Genomic DNA, 20234 nt, shown 5'->3' with positions numbered 1-20234 from the left:
AATGTTTGGTATCACCTTTAGAATCTTTATTCATACAAAGCAGCTGATAGGAAAATCTGGTAATTCCAGTAAGATCAGAGTTTGCAAAATAGAACTATCTGTGCACGCGATGGCAGACCCATTTGTAATTAATGGAGAGACTTTCTCCCTTTACCTCTATGTTGTTGTTTATTAGTCCACAGGCATCTGCAAAATCTGGATGCTTAGTGTTGATATAGGCCAACTCAATGGCTACCAAATTGTGAACCTATGAGAAAGAATATAATTAAAAATTTAGAATTTTGCCCATTGAAGTGAATGTTAGAGAAGGGTTCATGACAAATAACCTAGAATTGATCTCAGTAGCAAAAACATCCCTATAAATGCAGTTCAGTCGCACAGCACTAGCATAGGATCCTAAGATCTGCCAAGGGCAAATCATTTTACACCAGCCTTTGCCAACCTGTCGGCGTATCATGTCATGCTGGCAAGGGTTGATGAGAGTTGCAGACACAAACCTCTGGAAGGTAGCAGGTTGGTGATGGCTGTTACACCATTGCATTTAACCATGTATCTCCTGAAGTTACTGGCTTAATGTATCACATCAGCGATGGCTAGTCTTTTTCTGGTCCTCTGGAGGTCACATGTCAAACTGGGTGTAGCCAAACTTTAAAAGTGGGTGTGGCCATTTTTCCTACAATGGAAATCATCTTTGCAGAAGATCACAAAAGCCTTTTGGCAGGAGACCCATGGAGCGGTCAGGTTAAACAAAAAAAAAACCCCAACACTGTTTTTAAATGGATACATTTTGAGGGAACACAAAAAAACTTTTGGCATCACAGTTTTACAGCAGGATACCTCTGAGAGCAGCCAGTAAAAAGAACGTTTTTGCAACTTCTTGGGACACAGACAAATCCCCCTTTTGTTCCCAAGGGACCAATAGAAGCAGGAAAAAATAAATTAAAATTAAGACCAGAGGGGAGCTTACAACCGCAAGGAAATAATGGCATTCCTAGCTGGGAGCATCCTGGCACTGAGGAGTATTCATCTGCAAATCTATTATTGTTGTTGTTGTTGTTTAGTCATTTAGTCGCGTCCGACTCTTCGTGACCCCATGGACCAGAGCACGCCAGGCACTCCTGTCTTCCAAATCTATTATGCTAAACCCCAAAATTATTCTTTACACATCAGTCTAACTAGGCCCACAGTGGAATACAGAATTTTCACCAATACTCTCCATTAAAAGGAACGTGCCACTGCACACAGCAAGCTCCACAATAGATTACCATTTCATTTGTAACTGGTAGCCTTCGACGCAAAAGACTAGTCACAACCTCAACGATGGCATCGTGGAGCTTCGGAAAACGCAACAATTCCTGAATACAAACAAAACAACGAAAGAGTTTGACTTCTGAACTATCTAACTGAATTAATCATAGATCACACAAACTAAGTTCACATGATCACAGTTCAAGGAAACGTTCATTAGATGAGACTGCATGGCAGGGCAAGTAAGAGGTGTGGCTTGTGCACAGAGAAGCCTGGAGGACCACAATCACTTGCCCACCCCAATATAATACAAGAATGCATATGTATACACACAACCCTATGTGAGTCCACATTAGTACTCTGGCAGTTTTCAGTTTAAAGTTGTCAACTCCATCTTCCAAGCAGAAGAGTTCTCTCAAAAGGCACTGTCCAAATAATGCATCCTAGTGGAACACCCTCCCGTCAGATGCCAAGCAGATAAACAACTATGGCTTTTAGAAGATGTCTGAAGGCAGCCCTGTATAAGGAAGTTTTTAATGTTTTATGTTGATTTTGTATTTTGCTGCAAGCTGCCCAAAGTAGCTGGGGCAACCCAGTCAAGTCGGCTGCATGTAAATGATAAAATTATTTATATGCCACCCATATCACCATCATATGTTTCTTCTGGGATATTTTCACACCCTGTGAGACACACATTTTTGCAAATTAGCTCCTTCTTTTACCTGTGTACTGTAATTGCTACAATGCTGGATAATCCTCTGCATTTCCTCGTGAACAAGCTCCACACAACGCAAGCTGGGCTCTTCCAATCGTTTGATTTGCCTCTTTACTAGGAGCTCAAATGAAACTTCAGGCACAAACAGGGCCGGGCGGGGACCCTAGACAAGCCAAAAGGAAACAGATTCATTTTTATTCCGTTGTAATAATTTAGATTCCCCAGGGTGCTGTGCCCTTTCCCAAGACAGCACTAAGCTGTATGCTCTACAGGCACTGAAACTCCACCCACTGCATAGAGAGTGCAGGTCAGCAAAGTGATACTGCATCTTATACAGGAAGTTAAAGAAGGATAATACCTACAGTAGCATTTCTAATGGCTGTCAATATGTCGATGGTGTTAAGGCCACCTAGTGGATCAACAGATTCTAAGGTACGCCCAAAGGTTTCATGGAAAATGTAGCAAATCCTAGCTCCACCGCACCTGGAAAATGGAAAAACAGTCACTGAGACAACAGGGAGGAAAATAGGGAAGCCAAATAATATTGCCTATACTTGAGCCCATTGGATTCATAAAAATGTAGCAAATTTCAGTTTAATTGCAATGTTTCTAAACAATCTGCCATCCATGTCAACTTCACGCCAAATTAGAAGTTGTGCTTACAGTTCTGAAGTCTCGATGTACTTTGCTGTCCCTTCAATGGTGTTGCAATATTCGGTGGCAAATTTGGTAATCAGCTGCAGTAATGTGGCACTCTTGTCATCTACAGGCTCCCCGTAGCCGTTCAGCAGAGACTGATACTGAGCAGCTAGAACATTGATTCTGGTTTTCAGTTCTGGCAAGCAATCCCTGATGTGATGCATAAGCAACCTAAAAACAGAATTTGAAAATGCAACACTTTAAGGAAAACAGCTCAAAACATGCAATCCACTCAGTTTTTCATGAGCACATTTCAGTTATTAAGCAACCATCATTTTCTTTTAAGCAAGTGGGACATTCTCCCAGCGGCAGCTTACTATGGGTTTAAATGCCTAATATTTCACCAGTTTAAAAGCCATCATGGGACTTCCGGGTTGGCGCCATCGCCGAATGGCGGACTCCCTCCGAGCTCCGGAGGGAGCCTGCTCGGCAGGGGCTGGGTCCTACCGCACCGGCGATGCGGGGACCCTTAAAAACCACGGCCACGAGGGTCGTGGACATGGAGACTCGGCTGGCACCGCTAGCGCCCTCCCGACTCGTGAAGGAGCCTTTTTAAAGGCTACGGATCGGGTGCCGGGGAGAAGCGTGGTGCTTTGAGTCCTCTGCTATCCCTGCCGAGCGCAGCCGCATGCCATCCGGCGGAGAGCGCTGACTTCTTCCATTGAAAATTCGGACTTTTAGACAACAACCCGTGAGTAATTTGGAAACTGGGTTTAAAAGGAGGAAAAAAAGAATTTCTTTTTGAATTGGACACGAGCGGGGGGGGATCCAAAAAGGAAGTCAGTCCCCCCCCTATTGTAAACCTTCCAAGACAAGGACGGGGAAACCAAGGTCCAAAAAGATTTGTATTGCTGATAAAAACTAAGAATTCCACGATGGGGAATCATAAGAACTGTGCTGGAGGACGAATTGAGGGAGAAGAAACGTAACCCCCCCCCCCCTGGGAACCGGGGTGATTGAAGAGAGAGCCTGGTGAAAAGAGTCGGAGATTTTGACAGCTGTCAAAGTAGCTGTCAAAGTCGGAAAGCAGAGAGGATTTTATTATGAGAACTTTGCTGGCTAAATTTGTTACAATTTGCTACAACTTGTTAAAACTTGGATACAAAATGGCGAAAACATGGATAACAATCGGACTTTTGGACTAGAGAAGACAAAGTTACAACAATCCCCCTAGAGGAGTTTCGGGACATTACAAAGATGGTCGTAAGTGGAAAAATACCATTGGAATTTTACAGGACTGGTTATCTTCTGGGAAAGCTGCAAAACGGAAATAATATTTTGTCTACAGGGTGTTCAGCTAAAGGAGACAATAGACTTTTCTATTGAAGAAAGGAAGGGACTGAACGCAAGTTTTTGTTCCTGAATAACAATAATCCCTGCAGACTTACTAAGCTTCTGAATTAGAACGTTTCAGCAGCGGGACAAGAGGAAACTGGACTACAATTTGGAAAGAACAATGGGGGGAGCTTTATTAAAGATCTGAAGTTAAGTGTTCTAAAAATAACTATGAAAGGAAACAAAAAAAAAAAAAAAAAAAAAAAACCAGCAAGGCGTTGGGGGAAATAGGTGATTTATGGATTGTAAGAATTCCAGGCGGACAACATGGTCTGGCGGTCAGGGGGAAATCAAACCGGGGACAGGGGGGGAGAACTAAAATCCAAAGGCTTGTTAACTTCTTTTTTTTTTGAACTGGCTTTGTTTCATCTACTATACCTTTTATTTCTTATTTCTGATATTTCTAGTATGTGGGGTGTCTTTATTATTAAAAAAAAGGGAAATTGTGGAATGAAAATGGGGTGGGCCCTGGGAAAGAAATTTTTTGTGTTTTATTAAGGGTATTGATGAGGAATGTAGAAATTTTAAATTCGAATAATGGTTTAAACAAATTAAGTTTTTAATCAGAACTGAGAGCTTGTGGAGCCAACAATATGAAAAAGGAATATGGTAGGGGTGGGGGAAGGGGGGAGTCCCAGAAAGTGGATATATGAAAATAAGGCTATGAAATGTATTTTAATTCTTACTTTCTGTATTTTTGAAAATCTTAATAAACATTATTTAAAAAAAAAAAAAAAAAAAAAGCCATCATGATTCTATGCTACTGCCATTCAACAGAAAACTCTACCAAACTAACATACAGATTTTTTTTGGGGGGGGGGGTCAAACCTTACAGAGTAGGAGGCAAGGGCGATAGCTCAGTGGCAGAGAATCTGCCTTGCATGCAGGTCTGTTTCAATCCCCAGCATCTCTAGGTAGAACTGGGAATGTACCCAGTCTGAATGAAACACTGGAGAAACACTGCCAATCAGTGTAGACAATATTGAGCTAATTGGACCAATGACTCATTATAAATCAAAGTTTCCATTTTTAAATAATTATTTATTTCAGTTAGGGCCAAACTCAACTTCATTTCAGAGACCTGGGATGGTGATCTTCTGCATGTGTTTGTTTTCAGCTCATCTGGCTCACTGAGCATAGGGAAAGCAGCAGTTTGCGAGAAGGTATTTAACCAGCTCCCTCTTTCCAAATTTAAATCAGCTCCCCCAAGAACCTAATATGAGCTGTCTGTGGATGTCAGGTTGAAGTGAGGTGTGGTTTAGGGCAAATGGAACCAGCACTGCCAACAACCTCAGGAGATTTTAACTGTTCATCACTTTCTCTCTCTCTTATTCTTCAAGACATAAGCGGTAATTAATAAAGCATGTGTACGCAGATAAAACTTCATCTTCTAATCCTATCCGCAATCTTTTGCAGACTAAAAAAATGTATCAGTTAAAGATCTTCTTCAGACAACAACCACAAATGATGTGGTTCAAAGACAATAAGGGAGGCAAAATTTATCTTACAGGTGTACCACTGTTGTAAAGGTAGCAGTGGCAATTACCTTAAAATATAGTACTTTGTATACCACATACTGCCAGTATGATGTAGAGCACAATCCAAAATTCAGTACTGTAAACAAAAGGTTGTATGTAACTAAGTTATTGCAAAAGTGAAACAATTTCCATGAGCTCAATGGAACTCCCCACGCCACATCCCACCTCCAGCACCCTCCCGATATCTGCTCTGGGGGTTCTCCCAACACTCTGGAGCAGATCTGGGGGAGGGGGCGGGTGGCACAGGATGGAGAGTTCCTTTTTGTTTGCAGAAGCCATTGCACTCATGCAATGACTTGGTTGGATTCAACCCCAAGTCTGAGGTTTAACATGTAACTCAACCCCATACTTCCCTCTCAATGAAAACAGTCACTCATCCATTCTACGTTTGGCATCCTGAAAGAGCACTGGGAATAATCAGATGAAACTGGCCATGCACACCAAATCATCCAATCCCTCCCAAATAACTGCCAGCTTTCCATTCATGGCCTCCACGTGCAAGACTCAAAACTGCAAAAGAACTGAAAATATCAGGATGTTATCAGTCACTTGTCCCTTAAATACCGGCTTCACCAGCCAAGTGCAAAAAAGCTGTACACAACTGGGATGGGCCAGAACAAGTCAAAACAATTCTAACTGGAGAAAAATCTAAACTAGGATCAAAGCAGTTCCTTGTACCTATTGAGTGTCCTAGCAAGGTACTTTGTTCCATTCCGGTTGGCTAGAGAGGGGTACTTCTTCTGGAGAAAACCATACTCATCACGAATTGAATCAGCAACACTCTTCTTATTGTTAATATCTAACTGACTCCTAAAAATGAGACAGAAAATTAATCATGTTTCATTTAATTTAGATACCATTTCATTTTCTTTTTCTGTTGCCAAAATCTAGTTAACATGTTCTTCTGGCTTAGAAGGAACAGTGACATTATGCCATGACGCTATCCTAAATCAGTTGGCATCAGATTTATTTATCTAACAAAATTTATAAACTGGTCACTTGCAAAAAAACAAAAAAACCTCTAAGCAATTTACACAAAAATAAAACACTGAAATTATCAACAAAAGACCAAGTTAAAACTTTAAAAACCAAAGTGTAATTGAAACCAATTGTTAAAAAACAAGATCAAAGCCCATGTCAGCTGCTACATGTCTAGATAGGAATGCCTGAACAAAACAGTCGTTGAAAAGAGCACTGCAAAGGCATCTGTGAACGATTTCAATAGGCAGGCAGTTCCAAAGTGTGGGTGATTATCACCCTAGAAGATACATTTCTTACAATGCTATGTTGGTGGTTGTACTGCAGATCAAAGCGGTCAAATGGGCAAAGTGGAGTAAGGTAACCCCTCAAATAAACTGGTCCGAACTGCTCCTACCGGCGTAGGAGGCCACAATTCTCCTAGGCCTTCCCATCGTACTAGTCTTAGAAACATCCAAGAATGATTTGAGGACCAAAGAGCCCAGTAATTGCAACGGCCTCAACCCTCTCCCCACAGGGCACAAAAACACGGGAATGTAAAGCACTGCTTTGTAACGGAAGGACCACATTCTGATGCTACTCACCTATTCACCACGCCAATGATGCCGAGTTTAACAGGGATCACTCTTCCCATAAGTACGTCCATAGCATCAGTGCCAGCATCCATGAGATCCAGCTTTGTGATCACAGCAAGGGTGCGCCGCCCTAACAGAGCGGCAGGAAAACTGTCATTTTACATTAAGCTGGTCATGGGTTAACTTTGTCAAGCCTAGGAAACAGCTACCCAAAGTAAAAACAAAAGGAAATGTGGAAAGGCACCAGTGAACACGGCTATGCGGGAGAAGAGAAATTCACCATTACTCATTTACTCATTCTCAGATTAATTGCGAGTTTGTGCTAGGACCAAGGCTGGCTTGCCATTTCTCCCAGAGGAGCTCACAGCTGCAAACACATCCATGACAAAGGCTAGCAAGGAACCCAGCTTTAGATGAGCCAAACTTTGGCTTAGTTCAGCATGGGGCAGCAGCAAAAAGAACCAGAAAGGACAAAGGTGCCTGAAAGTCTTCTCTGGGAGATCATGGTTGGTTTATGTATGTAGAGTTGTATCAATTTTTAGTCTTACTCGGGGTAGACCCACTGAAATTAATGGATGTGACTTCACTTTGAAGGCCTGAAAGCACTTCAACCGGGTAACTCTTTGAAAGCATCTTGCCATTTCAATTGCACAAATTACAATTGCAAACTACCCCTTCTTCAAATCACATTTGTAAGAACAGGCAGTAGATACAGTATATTTTAAGGGGTAACAGCTACAGGGATGGTGTAACTGTGGTCCTCCAGATATTGAACTCCAGCTCCCATCCTAGCCAGCATGGCCAATAGTCAGGGTTGATGGGAGCTGGAGCCAAACAATATCTGGAAGGCCAAAGGTTCCCCATCCCTGAGTTACATCATCAACTGTGTTGTACAAGTGTGTTTCCTAGAAAGAGAAAAATCAGACATGCTGAAACCTGATTTCCCCCCTCCACTTACCATCTGGATCCACTTCCCGTGCTATTTTGAGGGCCTCAGAAGTGGCCATGTCCGTGTTGGCAGCAGTGACTGCCAGAATAATTGAATTTGGGTTACTAATGAATCTAAGGATTAGTTCTCGGATCTGAAGTTCAATATCCTTTGGTTGATCACCTACAGGCACCTGTGTGAGGAGAAGAAGAAAAAGAAAGTGGACCTTCCTTCTTTTAACCACATCTATTGAGAGCGATGCAAATGCAGTTAGGTCTCCTAATGCACAACATCTAAAGGCCACTCCTAGGAGGAGGAGAGAAAGCCAGGAAGGAAACCCCAAAACATGAGAATTATAGGGAGAGAAAGGTTGCTGACTGACTCTCATAATTCCAGAAAGGCTTTGTGATGCTGTAGTTAAGATGAGGCAGCCAAGGGACAACAAAGGAGGAAGGCAAAAGGACCTGAGAGAGCCCATTGCAGAGTGTTGTGGTGGGGTTTGCTGGGCATAGTGTGGGGAAGGAAGGGAGATAACTGGGGATCTTGGCGAGAAACATTTTTAAATGTCTGCTACAAGAAGAAGAGGAGTTTGGATTTGATATCCCACCTTTCACTCCCTTTAAGGAGTCTCAAAGCAGCTAACATTCCCTTACTCCCCACAACAAACACTCTGTGAGGTGAGTGGGGCTGAGAGACTTCAAAGAAGTGTGACTGGCCCAAGGTCACCCAGCAGCTGCATGTGGAGGAGCGGAGACGCGAACCCGGTTCCCCAGATTACGAGACTACCGCTCTTAACCACTACACCACACTGGCTCAATTAATACAAGGTATTAATTGATCTCTCATACACATTTCACACTTGGCAAAAAAAAAAAAAAACCCCAACCCAACGACATAGAACTTTCATCAGTTAACTCTACAGCAACAACAACAAAAACCTTCTTACCTTTGTCATTCCTGGCAAATCTACAAGAGTCAGATTGACCACATTAGGGGAAAAAATCTTTAGATGAATTGGTTCAGGGCTGATTCCCTAGAAAGCCATGGAAAAAGGAACAAAGAATAATTTCTCCAGAACATGCTTAACTGTAACCTTCAGAAAACAAGATATCATTGAACCTAAATTAGCCTTTGAATCTAGGTTGTTTTTGTAATTTGGGTACCTGTCTTTATAATCTAGCATACTGCTCAGTTCAGGTGTCCATGTCTGAAATTTTGCTTAGTCTACATGCTTCGGCTATTTGTCCCTAAATGTGCCTGACAAATGTGCCTGATTTTTGTATGGAAGACAGCATTCATGGGCCGCTAACATCTGGCCCTCCAGATGTTGCTGAACTACGGCTTCCACTGGATCAGGGATGGGTATTGTAGATCAGCAACATCTGGAGGGCCTCAAGTTAGCTCCTCTTAGTTCACAGAACAAGGCAATGCTCTTAGGACAATAATGCAAAGCCACGAGGGAAGATTGACAGGAGCTGTGTCCTTGGAGATTATGAGCAACGTCAGTAGTAGATTCTGCCTCTTTGGGAACATAGAACTTAGATAAAAGTGACTTGGCTTAAGAAAGCAATAGCATGACGGTTTCTCAATTGTGGGCTCCAGATCCTGCATCAAAATAATTCCAATCTGAATAATGTACATCATTGTTTCCCAATTGTGGTTTCTGTGTTGAAATTACTTCTTTTAAAAGATGAGCCAACCATAGTCACTCACCTTATTATTTCCTGAAATCCTTTCGGTTTCGCTTTCTATTTCTTGCCTAATTTCATCGAAGTCTGAGTAGAGCTGAAGTTTTAAAAAGGAAAAGGGAAAAAAACCCTCAACATCAGCACCCAACATCCTCAGGCAGCTGCCAGGGTCCTAGCACCCTGACAGGACCCACCACTGATGCCTGCCCTGAACTCCCATTGTTTGTTTATTTCTCCTGGCTTGTGCTTTGAGCAATACCAGGAGGCCACGTCAAGCTGCCATTTTAATTTCCCATAATGCCTGTGACAAGAGTACCACACTGGGACATTGTAGGAAATCAAAACTGCACCCTTCAGCCATGCAATACTGTTGCTGTCCGCCACTAATGCCAGCTAAACCCCCCAACGGAAGAGGGGGCCCACCAGAGTGCATTTTCCTCAGGACATCCCCCCCGCCACATATGTACGCACACACCAAAATCCCTATGTGCATTTGTGGCTTTAAAATCAAGAAAATGTACCTTGTTTTTGGTGTGCAGAAACTTTCCCCATTCTTCAGTATCAACCCCTGGAAAGAGACAGTCATGGCATGAGAGAAGAAGTGGAGCAATACAACCAACTTTTTCAGCTTCAAGTACATTTTCTCCATTGAGTTTGTCTATGCTCAACCTTTGTGATGGAAAACAAAAACAAAAACCCCAAGCATTTAAGGAGCATTCGTCAAATGGACCTAGCATAGGCTTGCCATATTTCAAAAAGGAAAAACCAGGACACCCCGAAAGTTGTGGAGCTTCTTTTAAGAAACCCAAAAAAAAGTTGAGGGGGTTTTTTTGTTTGTTTTTTTACAAAAAAGCCCAAAAAACACATTTTCTGACTGACAAAGCGCCACCTTTCAGAAATCCCCCCCCCCCCGGACATCAATTCCGCCTTTGAAATCTTGGTAATATCTTGGAAAATCCAGACATATGGCAGCCCTAATCTAGTGTCAATTCGCCAGAAATCAAATGCCTCAATATTTACTAAGGTCTTCATTTCTGTTTATAATTCTTATACTAATAAGATAAAAACTGGGGCCTAACATATACTCCTTATCATATATTACTATCACTTTGTTGACCAGAGTCCCACACGTGGTGATAAGAGTGATTGAACAAGTGTGTATGTGGCATACAAGTACAACATGCCATTATCTGCAATGGCCCCAATCTTATCAGACTCCTATTAGAATAAATGGTTTTAAATGGGGCTTTAGCCATGACTAACTGTAGCTTAAGTGGGGCCACTCAGTCATACAAGAACAAGACATCTGGTGAATGAGTGGGGGGGGGGGGCGACACTAATTTGTTGTCCGGTATGCTCTGTTCATATCACATACACCAAAGCACCCTAAATTTTTGGCAATTTCCTTCAACATGTGCAAAATGAAGCTTTCGTATAAGCTTTCCTGGGGAGAAAAGGGGAAATGAAAAGAGACAAACATTCAAAACAGAAAACTCTCAAAACAAAAACTAGATATCTAAGAAGGTCTGGTTCATAAACCGGAGGACTTCACACCTTTCAAATCAACTAATATGTCTAATTTTGCCCACTATACTGTCTTACCCTTGGCTTCCTGTGATATTTCACTTCCTAGAATCTTAAGGTAGCAGGTAACATTGCTTGTTTGACGACATCTCTTTCAGGAAAGAAAGTGCATTGCACATGTGTCCTCTAGAGACACATTCTAGTTGTGGCTACCAGCAACACACATTGTATTATATGCTCAGGTCAATCGGATTTAAGGGTAAGAACACTGGCAAGATAGGTCTCCAACTCTGGATATGCAACTTTTAAGTTATTTAACCTTAGAGAGACAGCCAGGTTTTGGTCATGGGCTACAAGTTGGTTCCAAGGCCAAGGACCTGTTTCAGGATCACTGTCAAGTGAAAGGCACCGCTGCCGGTGGGAAGGACTCTCTACTATGCAGTCACAAGCTGCTGAACCCCTTTCCCTGCAGGCTACAGCAACATGCATCTCAGTACCAGCAGGGAAGAGAACGGCAGGGAGGAACACAGGTAGGGCACACAATTCTTCCTCTCCTACCATTCTCCTCCCTACCTCTGCCCCCAGTGATTGTGATGTAGAGCCCTTGCTACTACAGCCAGTGGGAAAGCGGGACAGGAGAGCCACCAGACCTCTAATTCCTTACTAAAAACAAGTAGGAAAGCCCTTCTGGGTCCTTTTGATGAGAGGTCCATTGCATTAAACAAGGGGCAGATAAATTATGACCCTCCAGTGGTTGATGGACTCTAAATCTCAGAATCTCTGCCCATTGGCCAAGACTGGCAGGAGTCAACATCTGGCAGGCCACAGGCCGCATTTATGGCACCATGTAGTCTTTCACGTCCTGTTATTATTTAAGCACTTATTTGAAATTCATCTCTCTTTGTTTTGCTATTCCCAACAGACTTCTTGCTACCACAGATTTAAAAGTACAATCTGGTAACAAAAAAAAACACAGTGATGGTTATTATGACAAAGCACTTTATCACAATTTTCTTTTTTTAAAAAATAGGTCAAGATTTCTACATTGCATTCTAGTTTGACACAGAGGCAGAAAGAAGGAAACGGCAAACTAAGCCAGCGGGCCCAGCAAAACAACAGCTATTCAGCACAGCAGCCAGAGTGTAAATGTGCAAATAAAGGACAGCAGGCAGCAATAAAAGTGGCATGGTATGCATGTGGCTAGAATACAAAAGCATGCAGATTCTGTGTAGGAGGAAAAGAAGTGAATAGGAAACCTTTCGAAAGGTGCCTTGCATGTTTCCAAGTTGCAGGGTCTGCAGTTGAAAAGAAACAGCATCAAAAGTTTGGTTATTTTTCCCTCCCTCCAGACCCTCTGTGATAGCACATTATCAGTCTTGCAGGAATCACAACATACATTAAGACATATGTGCCACACGAGAAATGCATGCATGCTTAATGCAGAGTTAGAATGTAACATTCTGAAAACCAGTCTTAATTTAGCAGCAGACGTATTTCAAGGTGATCCTAACAGTGCATATTAACTGAGATAACTGCTGCTGTCAGTAACTCCCTCTAATTAGCATAAATACTGCAAAGTGACAAACCACCATTTGGCAAATAGATTTTACTTAAGCTAGAAGGGGAAAATGAGCAAGGATGAGTAGTTTAGAAAGATACCACCACTTAAAGGAAATGAAAAACCATCACAGTGGCTCAGTTTGGGCAAGGCTTTAACACGTGTAGAAGCTAGTTACTAGTTGTGGGTGTATTGCCTCCAAACCCAGACACTCACATACTGGATATCATATACGCTATTCAATATTCAGTGCAATGAAGGTCATCATACACAGGGCTGAACCACAGAGGTGTTTGCATAAAATCTTGAAACTGCCAGCATACTTCAGGGCAAGCTGCACTGGACTTTTCTTTTCTTTTTTGCAAGTAGGTCCTGCACAACTTTATACCCAACTAGCGTAATGAGAGGAACAGGTGCCATCTGGTGGGTGAGCAGATGCTATCTTGCTTCCCATCGCACTCTGTTTTGCATGCTGAGCCAAAGTGATCTTAAGGATGCACAACCCACAACTGTAGCAAACAGTTTGTTTCTTTATTGTGAACCTCGCCACCCAAGTTTGTCTCTTTTTTTTTTTTAACATCAATTTCTCTTGGCCACCTACGTTTCTGGCCAAAAAACAACAAATCTAACATAACAAACCACCACAAATTCTGCAAAAGTATGGCAACGTTTGTTATTGCAGTCCATAATTGTGAACTGCGGCCACCGTTCATACATTGTGCTAACAAAGAACTGCCTTGGATTTATAAATTCGGCTTATGAATAGGAAATGATTGTCCAGTTTCACTTTATTTATCTCAGACTTTGTTCCAAAAAGCTTGATAACTTGATATATAAACTGTATTGTTTATATAAGATAACAATTTCTACACTCCACATTCAGCCTGAGCTCTTAAAATTCAGTGAAAGGGTACCTTGACACTACTTCGTTTAATGTCATGTTCCAAATTTAATGCTGCTCTCTCATCTTCAAACTAATTTATTTCCCTAAGAATGACATTTTTGTTTTGAACCCAAAAGGAGCGACAAGAATATCAATTTCTTGTAGAGCTACTTGTTCTTCCTTCCTCCTTAACTCACCCAGCCAGAAAAAAGAAAATTATCTATGAGAAGAAATTCTTAGGTGAAAGGCCACTTTAAAAACTTATGAGGCTAGACATTTCACTTCCAGACTCTTTCACAGCAGGATTAGCAGGAGGGAAAAGAAAAGAAAAAACTCTGTTAAGTCTCTTTATTATGCTGTTTTAGACCCAAACAAAGCCAAAATTCACAAACATTACAGACAGTCAAGAGTTGCAGGGGCATGAATTAATTACACCAAGCTGATTGGGGGGGGGGGGGAGAGCATGTCTTGTTACCACTTTCTCCCCAAACTTACACATTTCTCATCAATAATAAAAGACCCCCTAAGAATCAGGGAGTTATGGTCTGCCTGCATTTACAGCAACACAAGATCAGCGATCACTACCGTACTTCATAATTTGCATCTCTGTACAGTGGTACCTCTGGTTATGTACTTAATTCGTTCCGGAGGTCCGTTCTTAACCTGAAACTGTTCTTAACCTGAAGCACCACTTTAGCTAATGGAGCCTCCCGCTGCTTCTGCGCCACCGCCGCATCCTGAAGCAAAGTTCTTAACCCGAGGTAATATTTCTTAGCGGTTAGCGGAGTCTGTAACCTGAAGCGTATATAACCCGAGGTACCACTGTATTAAGATACACTACTGTGTTGTTTGTTACATTTATCCCTTATTTGGCTAGCTCCTTTTAAATACATCTTGCTGTATTAGCCATGTGAGAACATTAAAACTATTAAAAAGATGTATAAGGTATCACAACTTTCAAAAGTCAATGCTCAGAGTATTCAGTCACCGAGGTCAGGGGAGTCTGAAGTCATATAAGTTATGGACTTATATGGGCTTCTTCCTGTGAGACTGCCTGAGAGCAGAGGTTGAGGAAGAATGGAAATGTGGTGGGTTTGAATAGAATGCAGAAATCCGTATGGCTTGCCTCTTTCCTGGGAAAATCTTATCTGTAAGGGGCATTGCATTCTAACAGGAATGATATGAAGGCCCATGAACTGTAAAAGCAACCTTGAGAGCTCTGAAGAAATCCTGCTTGTTTAAACTGTCTTTTAAAGGGTAGTGTGTAGTGCATGCTAGCATTTGTATTGTGATATTATACACTGTAATGCATCTGATGAGGGAAGCCTTCTGCCTGTTCAGGTGAAAGTCGGTTTAACTTTCCCTGGGACTCCTTAACTGACACTTGGTGAGGGTTGGAGATAGAACTCTCAGTATGCAAAGTGATAGAAGACAGGCATGTTCTGGGTGGTGGCTGCAGGTTTAGAATATTTAGTCAGGCAGTGTGATTGGCTGGGCCTGGACTAGAGGGGATAGAAGAAGCATATATATGGCCAGGTACTGGTCAGCAGCGGTTAGTTGGGATGGTCTGTCCAGGCTGGTTGGCACCTGTGCTGGACAGGCAGAAGGAGGAGGCAGCAGAGAGCATCAAAGAAGAAGAAAGAAGACCTGAAAGGCAAGCAAAGTGGTCAAAGATGTGCTGGGTTAGATGAATTACTGGGCTTAGGCTGAAGAGATAAGGGGAGAAGGAGAAGTGAGAGGCAGTTAAGAATGCCTGGCTCTGATGTCTGGAGAGACAGAAAAAGATTCCAGGACAGGACAGGGGGAGATATCTGCACTTTAGTAGGTCAGTAAATAATAATAATAATAATAATAATAATAATAATAATAATAATAATAATTTATTATTTATATCCCGCCCATCTGGCTGGGTTCCCCCAGCCACTCTGGGTGGCTCTCAACAGAATTAAAAGCAAAATAAAACATCAAACATTAAAAGCTTCCCTGAACAGGGCTGCCTTCAGTTGAGGTTGAATCAGGAGCTTCAACAAAAGTAATCAGTTATAGCACTGGTGAGGCTTAACTGGGGTGGAGTAAGTACAAGGGCAATTTGGCAAAAGAGCTTCAAGAGGGTACCTAATTGCTTCCTCTTGGTTTAGTAGTGTAAAATAAACTTTTCAGTATTTAACAGTAATGAGTTAGCAAAGTGTATATCCATTTAAAATGTGCTTACATTAAGGTAAGCGCATAAGTTTGTATACCGCACAATACAGTCATAAACAAACACTAATTTATTTGTTAAATACTATAACTGCACTTGGCTGGCTTTTTAATATGCTTATAGTTACAAGGGTTATTGGTAAGTTAAGGCTTCATGGGTTATAGGTGATATTAAATTGCGACAGTGGAATGGGTTCAAGAAAACCATTGGAATGGAAGTTGGGCTTTGTTGAAAGGATAAGTAAAGAAATAATGCCCTTTCTCTCCACACAAGCATACTCCCTCTTTTTATTGCTTAGACCTGGAAGACCAGAAGAGACAATCCCTTGCTTATTCCCATCACCTCTACCCAAACCAAGCGAAAGAAAGATGAGCACAAAGACCAGGCTCCTGGTTATCACATCCTTTGAATCTGGGAGCCAACAAGAAGCAGTGACAGAAAATGACATGGTGTCATCATGGCAGGCTGTGCATTTGATTCTATGATGTCATTTTGCCTTAAACAACTTGGGTCTAGGATGCCTTAAGGACCATCTGGAGGTTATCTGGAGGAATGCTGCAAGTTACAGAGGCCTGGCTGGCCAAAACTGGAAATCGAGCATTTGGTGTCACTGGTCCCATGCTGTGAAACATGCTTCCAGCAGAGATTCAACAGACATCCTCCCTTTTGACTTTCTGGCATCTCTCAAATAGTTTTATACCAACAGGTATAATGGGCAGCTAGTTGGAAAATGAGCTGATGTTTGATGCTACTAGGATAAGAAACACAAGCATTGTTTCATATATATCCTAGATAAAGGCAACAGCACAGAAGTGTCAACTTTCCTGCTGAAAAAGCTTGCACAGGATATTAAAAAGAACATATAGAAAGGGGAAGCTATACGGAAAGTCCCAAACTCTCCTTCACTTGTGGAAAAGGAAAATATTATTATAACCTCATACCAAGGGCCAAAGGTGTGGCTTAAGATACAAATTAGCCAAGAGAACAGGAGCATTTATAAAGCATGAAAAAATGCAACATATTCTGGTTTATTTTAGCCAACCATTTCATTCAACTGCATTGTACTCTTATTGTGCCAAGACAAGGGAATTTGGGGGATTCCACAAACAAAGAAGGTGATGCTTTCAAAACAAATAATTCCCCAAATCCCAGTTGTTGTTAGAGGCAGCTTAAGTAGGGTGTGCGTTATAAACCTTCAGCTGGCAGGTGTTAGTGGATTATTTGTGAGGATTCTCCTTTCAAATAAACCAGCACAAATACAGCAAGCAGGCTAAGATTTATTCCAAAGCCTGAAATAGATTTACAGGTATACACAAATCCAACACTGCACTGCAAAATGGCTCCTCCAAGCAATAACAATTATTACATGCAGTTTACAAAGGCTGGCAAAGATTTCAGGTCATTATTTTCAGAATGTAATATTACATGGCAGCATTAAAGATATTTAAATCAGAAACAGGACCTGGAAAAAGCACTTAATCATCTTAACATATTGTCAATGATTTAGTTGTTGTTCCTATAATTAGAAAAGGTTCCACACAATCTCTTCCCCTCCCTCAATTAAAATCATGGATATTCAAGGGAAGATGAAAGCTTTGGTGATCTCGAAGGCAAATGGACAATATCCTTAAATAAACAGGAGGCATTACCAGAGCACAAAACTTTGAACCAGTTAAGACAAGACACTACCACTCCTTTCCAGGTCAAATAGCTTCTGATGCAGCTTATGAAACTGGTTGACAAAAACTCCAAGTGGCTCCAAGTCTCTTTATTCCTTCAGAATTCTTTTGTTTTCATACGGTGTAGCAGCTAGAAGAGGAAGATCACTCTGCCCATTACAGTGGTACCCCGCAAGACGAATGCCTCGCAAGACGGAAAACCCACAAGACGAAAGGGTTTTCTGTTTTGGAGGCGCTTCGCAAGACGAATTTCCCTATGGGCTTGCTTCGCAAGACGAAAGCCCATAGGGAAATCTCCGGGGACCTCTTTTAAATGCTGGTGGTGGGGAGCAAAGCCTTTCCCCCCCTCCGGCCTTCAGAAGAGGTCCAGGAAGGCCGGCGGGGGCCGAAAGGCTTTGCTCCCCACCGCCAGCATTTTAAAAGCAGTCCGGGATAGCAGGGAAGAGCTTCCCGCTATCGCGGACGGCTTTTGAAGGCAGGCGGGGGGGGAGCAAAGACTTTCGCCCCCCGCCCGCCTTCAGAAGAGGTCCAGGACCTCTTCTGAAGGCGGGTGGGGGCGAAAGTCTTTGCTCCCCCCTGCCTGCCTTCCCGGGAGAGCGGAGAAAGGCAGCGCCTTTCTCCGCTGTCCCGGACAGCTTTTGAAGACAGGCGGGGGTGGGCAAAGACTTTCGCCCCCCGCCCGCCTTCAGAAGAGGTCCCCGGACCTGGTCTGAAGGCGGTTTCCTTAGGAACGCATTAATTGATTTTCAATGCATTCCTATGGGAAACCGTGCATCGCAAGACGAAAAACTCGCAAGAAGAAAAAACTTGCGGAACGAATTAATTTCGTCTTGCGAGGCACCACTGTATATACCCAGTTGCTCACTGCAGCCTACTGGTGAGGGCCTCTGGCAGATATCAGGAAATCCCATTTTGCACAATATAAGAATCAAGCCTTTAGTGTTGTGGCACCTACCTTTTGGGATTTGCTCCCCTTAAATATTAGACAGGCCTCTATTTAACACCTCCTGCTGCCTTTACAATGCCCACTGAAGGCCTGCATCTTCCAACAAGACTTTTATGTAGAGATCTTTCCCAGTCTGCATATATTTTGGAGATGTTTTTATTGATTTATCTCTTGTGTATGTCCCACCCCAGACTGCTTTGGAAGGAAGGGCAGGATACACATTAATAAAGTAGCAACAAGTGAGAGCTGCAATCCATTTATTTATTACAGTTCTCTCCTACCTTTCCTCCAAGAAGCCCAGCGCAGTGAACACAGTTCTCTTCCCACCATCTCCCGCCCTAAAAACATCTGAGGGCTTTCCAACCCATTACAGGAAACAGACATCAGTTATTCTAAGCCAAAAACAAAGCAATCTCTCTAACAAATGAAGATTATCCAGTTACTGTGAGAATAATTGTCTCCTGTCAAAATGATTATTTCAGCCAAGATGAATGGAAAAAACCCCTGCAATAATGATGGATGGATGTGAATGCAATGATTCTCAGTTCCTATTTTTTATGGCAATCAGAAACACGTATAAATCTATTCCTAATCATCCAACTAATTTGGACCATCTTTCTGCCATCCTCTGCACCAGGCGGCCTTAGGTAAGCCCCTATTCTCTCAACATCATTATAATACTGCCCTACCTTCCAGCGTTGAGAACTGAAGCAATCTCTGTCAAATGCTTTTAGCATAGGAAAGGGGTATAGCTCAGTCACAGAGCATCTGCTAAGGCCCTAAATTCAACCCCCAGCATCTCCAGGTAGGACTAGAAGCACCTCCTGTCTGAAACCTTGGAGAGCCGCAGCCAATCAGCGTTGACAACACTGAGCTAGTCAGACCAATGTTCTGGCTCGGTATAAGGCAACTTCCTATGCATTCCATTAAAATGCTAAGTGCAATTGCGATGTAGCCCACTACCCCCAAAATGAGGCAGCTGTAAATAGAAGACACACAACTTCAGTTCTAAAATTGCTGAATGCTATGAGTGAGTAACAGTAATACCACCCACAGGAATGGCAAGGGCACAAGCAAGCTTTCCTTGTTGTGCAGGTGGTACAAATCCAAAGCAGCTGTGCCTTGCCCTCAGGATATAAAAAGAGAGAAAAATGTGAAACACACGCAGGCCGTGGAAAGGCGTCGGCGGCTTTTAAAATTAAAATGCTGGCTATTTCTTAACTTGGCATGACTGTATAACGGCAACTGAACAGTAGTTTCCTTTTAAGGATCGCATCCCATTATGAGCAGCCCTTACCGTTTTCGTCTCCAGTTTTTTTCCGAAGATCCTCTGCAGAAACGTTCACCAGCTGCAGGATGAGGGGGCGCCGGGTGACAATCCCTGTGCCTCGTGGGAGCAGGTCTCTCCCCACCAGACTTTCCAGCACAGAACTTTTCCCACTGCTCTGAAAACAGAAAAGGAAGCAAAGGAATTGCATATTACATTCTACTATTCCAATATCCTTGAACAAATGACAGAGTTGGGAGTTTCATAGGTTGTGGACAGGTGTCAATAAAAACCTCCCCCCCAAAAAATCAGGCTTTGAAAAAAAAGATGGATCTATCTGTTGCAACAGATCTAGACTGCCCTCTGTTGGCAATTCTGCTTTTATCCCATCATAGCATTTCATGAAAACCTAGCATGAAAGGGAGGGAAACTATAGCTGCCTCCCAGGCATGGGTGTAGGGGGGGCAGCTGCC

General features: G+C 42.5%; 2 protein-coding genes and 1 long non-coding RNA gene across 8 annotated transcripts in view; 1 reads left to right on the top strand and 2 right to left on the bottom strand.

Moving 5' to 3' along the window:
- The window catches only part of DNM1L (dynamin 1 like), a 40750-nt gene that overhangs the window by 10830 nt on the left and 9686 nt on the right, over positions 1 to 20234 (bottom strand). For 2 of the 4 annotated variants that reach the window (XM_081024014.1, XM_081024016.1), the window contains exons 2-14: positions 19792 to 19939; positions 12485 to 12523; positions 10226 to 10272; positions 9730 to 9801; positions 8963 to 9049; positions 8047 to 8209; positions 7098 to 7218; positions 6214 to 6345; positions 2627 to 2833; positions 2326 to 2446; positions 1971 to 2126; positions 1266 to 1355; positions 155 to 247 (exon numbers count right to left, since the gene is read on the bottom strand). In XM_081024014.1, coding sequence (XP_080880140.1) covers positions 155 to 247; positions 1266 to 1355; positions 1971 to 2126; positions 2326 to 2446; positions 2627 to 2833; positions 6214 to 6345; positions 7098 to 7218; positions 8047 to 8209; positions 8963 to 9049; positions 9730 to 9801; positions 10226 to 10272; positions 12485 to 12523; positions 19792 to 19939 — 1476 coding nt within the window. The remainder of the gene's footprint in view (positions 1 to 154; positions 248 to 1265; positions 1356 to 1970; positions 2127 to 2325; positions 2447 to 2626; positions 2834 to 6213; positions 6346 to 7097; positions 7219 to 8046; positions 8210 to 8962; positions 9050 to 9729; positions 9802 to 10225; positions 10273 to 12484; positions 12524 to 19791; positions 19940 to 20234) is intronic. The other 2 variants (XM_081024015.1, XM_081024017.1) reach the window with 1 other exon arrangement.
- On the bottom strand, positions 13131 to 14661 carry LOC308486878. Its single transcript, XR_013991351.1, has 2 exons — positions 14490 to 14661; positions 13131 to 14273 (listed from the first exon to the last, which is right to left on the bottom strand). It is a non-coding gene; the product is annotated as an uncharacterized lncRNA (long non-coding RNA).
- DHX58 (DExH-box helicase 58) overlaps positions 15225 to 20234 on the top strand; it is a 32295-nt gene continuing 27285 nt past the window's right edge. For 2 of the 3 annotated variants that reach the window (XR_013991330.1, XM_081024021.1), the window contains exon 1: positions 15225 to 15494. The gene's annotated coding sequence lies outside the window, so the exon portion shown is untranslated. The remainder of the gene's footprint in view (positions 15495 to 20234) is intronic. The other variant, XM_081024024.1, reaches the window with a different exon arrangement.

This window comes from Podarcis pityusensis (genome assembly GCF_964106645.2).
Source record: "Podarcis pityusensis genome assembly, chromosome: 10".
NCBI classification, from domain to species: Eukaryota; Metazoa; Chordata; class Lepidosauria; order Squamata; family Lacertidae; genus Podarcis; species Podarcis pityusensis.
The sequence above is the reverse complement of the archived record's forward strand: the minus strand, read 5'-3'. Positions and strand labels throughout refer to the sequence as shown.